At 61.7% G+C, this 4880-nt stretch overlaps 1 protein-coding gene across 1 annotated transcript; it reads left to right on the top strand.

Annotated features, from left to right (window-relative positions):
* The first annotated feature begins 1614 nt into the window (after window positions 1-1614).
* Window positions 1615-2691, top strand: LOC104512119 (C-X-C chemokine receptor type 2-like). The gene has a single exon (XM_010154974.1). The coding sequence runs from the start codon at window positions 1615-1617 to the stop codon at window positions 2689-2691; it is 1077 nt and encodes a 358-aa protein (XP_010153276.1).
* The last annotated feature ends 2189 nt before the right edge of the window (window positions 2692-4880 follow it).

Genomic DNA, 4880 nt, shown 5'->3' with positions numbered 1-4880 from the left:
GTGGCCCCGGGGGGAAGCTCCCACTCCCATTTCCTTGCACAGCGATGAGCCCGGAGGGTGCTTCCCCATGGCGTGTCCCCTCCTTCCTCCCCGCAGGGACCCCCAGGGCCACCCCAGTGTCCCCCAGCCCTTCCAGAGTCAGAAGGAGAAATGGAGTGCTGCTTGTTCCCCAGGTCGGGCTGGTTTGAGGGGCACCCACGGATGTGGGATACCAGATCCTGGAGGAACCGATGGAATTTTGGAGTGCGGAGGCAGAAAGAGGCAGCCAAAAATAGTCTGAGGGGAAGTGCTGGTGTCCTGCTCTGCCCCATGCTCGCAGTGGCCCCGCTGGAGGGGACCTTCCTGCATCGGGCACCTGGCAGCATCCTCAGCTTCGGTCCTCTGGGATGCTGGGGCATCACCATCCCTAGGGATCGTCACCCTGGGATCACCATCCCAGCATCACCACTCCCTGCGATCAACATCCTGGGATCACCCCACGAGTGAGGCCAGCAGAGCCAGGGAGGAATTTTTCCAGGCAGGGGCATCACCCAACCTGCAGCAGGGAATTCCTGACGGGCAGAAGGGGAAAGCTGATCCCAGGAAGAGCATCTGCGTTCAAGCGGGGCCAGCTTGGGGCCAGGCCCCCCTCAGCACGGCAGGGACTCAGCACCCCCAAGCAGCCCTGGCATCACCGAGCTCTGGAGGGGCTTGGGAGCTCAGAAATGGAGCAGGGGGGTGAAACTGGAGTGAAACGGGAGTTTGGATCCGTGCTGGGAGAAGGCTGAGTCCCAGTGGTCTTCGGGGAGGCAGGGACAGTGCAGGGTGTCCTAGACCTGGGGAGACAGGGAGACACCTGTGATTTCTCCATTGCTGTCGAGCACGGGGGACACGGGGATGCCTGTGACGTCCGGCTGAGCAACAGGAAAACCAGAGACGTGAAATATTTCCAAAGCTGCCTGCAAACGGTGACACGTCTTTCCGTCTTGGGGTGGGGGGTTGGCGGTAAACCACTCAGGGACAGGATGGCTGAGGGGAAGGAGGGCATGAAACCACCTTCGGACATTCTCGCTTGCCGCCTGTCCGGGCACCGTGACTGCAGCCTCGTCGCTGGCTGGGGTGGCAGGAAGGGCAGCCCCAGCTTGAGGGATCCAGAGGTACTTGAAGGACTTTGGAGGTGCTCGAGGGGCCCCGAGATGCTCAAAGAGCTCAGAGGCTTTTGAAGGACCCACACAAACCAGGGGGACCCAGGAATGCTGGAAGGGCCAGGTGTCTCCTGGAGGGACATGATGCTGCGTTGACGGGGGAGCCCCCAACCCAAGAAGTGGCTGGTCTGTGGGGGAACCTTCTTCTCCAAGGGGGACAGGGAAGGGACAGGTTTGGGGTGAAATGGAGCAGGCTGAGGGGTGCTGGGGGTGTTGTACAAGGGGACATATGAGGGTCAGTGTCCACTCGCAGCACTGCCCGTTACCTGGCACAGCGTGGATGCAGTGGAGCGATGGAGGGGTGCTGCCTACTGGCTGGGAGGGGACCTGGGGGGCAATGGAGATTCCAGGGAACCCAGAGACGCTGTCACCCCTGGTCCACACCACCCTGCCACCCCACACTCATTCTGCTTTGTGCTCCACAGGCAAAATGGAGTCCTTTTCCTTCAACGGGGATTTATCCAACCTCTTCTCCCTGTACAACTATACCTACGACTACAGCACAGCCATGCCAGACACTGCCATCTCCTCTGCCCCATGCCGGCCCGACGGCTCTGCCCTCAACAAGTACCTGGTGGTGGTGATCTACTGCCTCGTCTTCATCCTCAGTGTGGTGGGGAACGGGCTGGTGGTGCTGGTGGTGACCTCCAGTCACACCAACCGCTCCGTCACCGATGTCTACCTGCTCAACCTGGCCGTGGCAGACCTGCTCTTCGCCCTCAGCCTGCCGCTCTGGGCTGCCTACCGAGCCCACGAGTGGGTCTTCGGCACCGTGATGTGCAAAGCCATCTCCGTGCTGCAGGAGGCCAACTTCTACAGCGGCATCCTGCTGCTGGCCTGCATCAGTGTTGACCGCTACCTGGCCATCGTCTACGCCACCCGGGCCGCCACCGAGAAGAGGCACTGGGTGAAGTTTGTCTGCCTGGGCATCTGGGTCTTCTCCCTGCTGCTCTCCCTGCCCGTGCTGCTCTTCCGCGAGGCTTTCCCCTCACCCAACAACGGCACTGTGTGCTACGAGCGCATCGGCGATGAGGACACGTCCAAGTGGCGGGTGGTGCTGCGGATCCTGCCGCAGACCTTCGGCTTCGCCCTGCCCCTCCTGGTGATGCTCTTCTGCTACGGCGTCACCATCCACACCCTCCTGCAGACCAAGAACACCCAGAAGCAGCGGGCCATGAAGGTCATCTTCGCTGTGGTGCTGGTCTTCCTCATCTGCTGGCTGCCCTACAACATCACGTTGGTGAGCGACACCCTCATGAGGACGCGGGCCATCGCTGAGACCTGCGAGAGGAGGAACCGCATTGACACGGCCCTTTCCGTCACGCAGGTCCTGGGATTTGCTCACAGCTGCATCAACCCCATCATCTATGCCTTCATCGGGCAGAAGTTTCGCAATAGCTTCCTCAAGATACTGGCACAGCGTGGGCTCATCAGCAAGGATGCCGTGGCCCGCTACGGCCGCACCTCTTACGCCTCCACCTCTGGCAACACCTCCACCACCCTCTGAGCCCTGCAGGGACTCCCAGCAGATCCTGGCACCCCACACCTCAGCATCCTCACCCAGCTGCCTGGGGTGCGGGCAGCGATGCCACAGGGATGGGAAGGGCCAACACTGAATGCTGAACCCCGGCTGGAAGGGTGCTTAGGTGGCAAGGGTGTAGGACCCCAGTGCCAGGGGAGCGATGCTAAGTGCTGCCCACCCTCTCTGCTCTTTGGGGCAAAGCCTGTGACTTTGAGGACCCTGCACCCCTTTGTAGGGATGGTGTTTGTGGCCACCGGCCGTTCGGCAATAAAGCAGGTGGCAGGTTGGTCACCCAGGACTGGCTTCTCTTTGCCACGGGGAGGGAGATGGCGGGATAGGGCCAGGCCACATCTCTGGGGAAGGTGGATCCTGGGCTCCCACCTCAGTGCCAAAGCAGTGGTGTCAGCTGAGCCTGGCAAGGTGTGGGTAACCCCACTTCCAGGCCAGGGAAGAGTGTTGTCCAAAAGGCTGTTGCGGAGGGTTCAGCATCTTGTGTGTCTCCAGAGGGGATCCAAACCTGGGTCTTGCTCCCCGCACCACGCAGCCAGGTCCTGACACTTCCCTGGTGTGGAGTTTGTCCCACCTGAAAACAAATCCACTCCCTTCCTGACCCCCATCCGAGGCTCACTGTGGAGCAAGTCACTGAAAGATCCCTGGGCAACCGAGGATCTTTCCTCGGTGACACCGAGCCAGCTCTGTGACCTCTGCCCAAAGTATGCCAGCACCCAGGGCACCTCTTGCCCCTCCCAGCAGTGCGGTGCCAGGACATTGTTGTGCAAAGGGATGGGAACCTGTCCCTTACACAACCGGGACGTTTCCGCCCCGGCTTGGGCAACTGGGGCTGGCACCAGAGTGGGGCAGAGGGGCTGAAGAGGGGGCTGTGACTCTCACAGGGTCCCACCACCCTACGTGCCAGGTATTGGGGTGCCTGTCCTCGCACGCCAAGGGTCTCTTAACAGGGGTCCCGTACTGCTCCTCCATCCCCCCTGCTATAGGCTCCTGGGGGTCCTCAACCATGGGGGCCATCAGTGGGTGCCAGTTGTGGGCTGTCTCATGGGTGGGTAGGGGGGTCACCTGGCATCCATATGGTTGGGGACTCAGGTCTGGGCAGTGTCAGCAGGGGTGCTAGGCAGGGACAGCCCATCACCTTTGTATGTGGGAAACCTCTTGCCCAAGCAGTTCCTTGCAGCCTGGCAGGAAGCTGGGGCTGTTGGTCAAGAGCTGACTCCCGAGCTCACGGCTGCCTCCTTGCTGCGGGACAGGGCAGACAGTGGCTCAGCCTTGCTGTAGCTGAGACACCCCTTACAGGGACGATTCCCACCAGGAAGGCTTGGACACCCCCATACTGGCATCCCCCCAACCCACAGCCAGCCTGGGGGTCAATCTGGCAACGACCGATAGACAACACGGGAGCCACAGGGGTAGCAGAAGAAGGTTGCTTTTCCTCTCTGTGGACCAGCCAAGCTAAAAACATGTCAAACCCGAAATGCTGGGCAGCTGGACCTGCCCGCAGGCCCAAGATGCCTGGGTCCACTGTAAGTCTGAGCGGAGGCAGCCAGGGCAGGGGATTTCCCAGCACGGCGCATGGGCTGCTGTCCCATCCTGGCTCACGTAGCCTGTGGGTGCCTTTGCTGGTAGCAAAGCAGGCAGCAGCGTCCCTGCTTCCCCATGTCCACGGAGCATGCATGGCACACCTTGCCCTGGCACAGCCTGCCAAGAGGGTGGGTGGTGAGAGCTGTGCCATTTCGATGCCATGCCTCTTTCACCCTTGGACCCTCCCAGAGCCCACCTGCAGCTATATCGTCGGGAGAGGAGGCGGAAATCCTTTCGGCAGCGGGCGCACAGCCCTGCATCACGAGGTGGTGGGCTGGGCATTGGGGTGTCAATTCCCTCTGTCTTCTGCCACAGGGCATCCTTCTCCCTGTGGGAGGGGACAGGTCAGCCCCAGCAGGAGTGTGTCCAGCAGCGGGGGTCTGGGAGCATGCCCTGGTACCCCAGTCCCAAGGTGGGCACCCAAGTCTCCCCCTGGGTCTCCCAAGGTGGTGAGTGGGATTTGCCAGGGCTTTGGTGCCCTCCCCGGGGTAAAAGGGTTTTGGCCCCCCACCCACATGTGGCCCCACACTGGTGGGGTCCCAGGGCTCTCACCGCAGCAGCTCCAGCAGCCTCCCCTTCAT

Source organism: Eurypyga helias, unplaced genomic scaffold, assembly GCF_000690775.1.
Source record: "Eurypyga helias isolate BGI_N326 unplaced genomic scaffold, ASM69077v1 scaffold28407, whole genome shotgun sequence".
Lineage (NCBI taxonomy): Eukaryota > Metazoa > Chordata > Aves > Eurypygiformes > Eurypygidae > Eurypyga > Eurypyga helias.
This window is presented reverse-complemented; position numbering and strand designations above follow the sequence as displayed.

Excerpts from the sequence above, each read along its gene's own strand:
- LOC104512119 (XM_010154974.1), top strand. The coding sequence starts at position 1,615 with ATGGAGTCCTTTTCCTTCAACGGGGATTTATCCAACCTCTTCTCCCTG.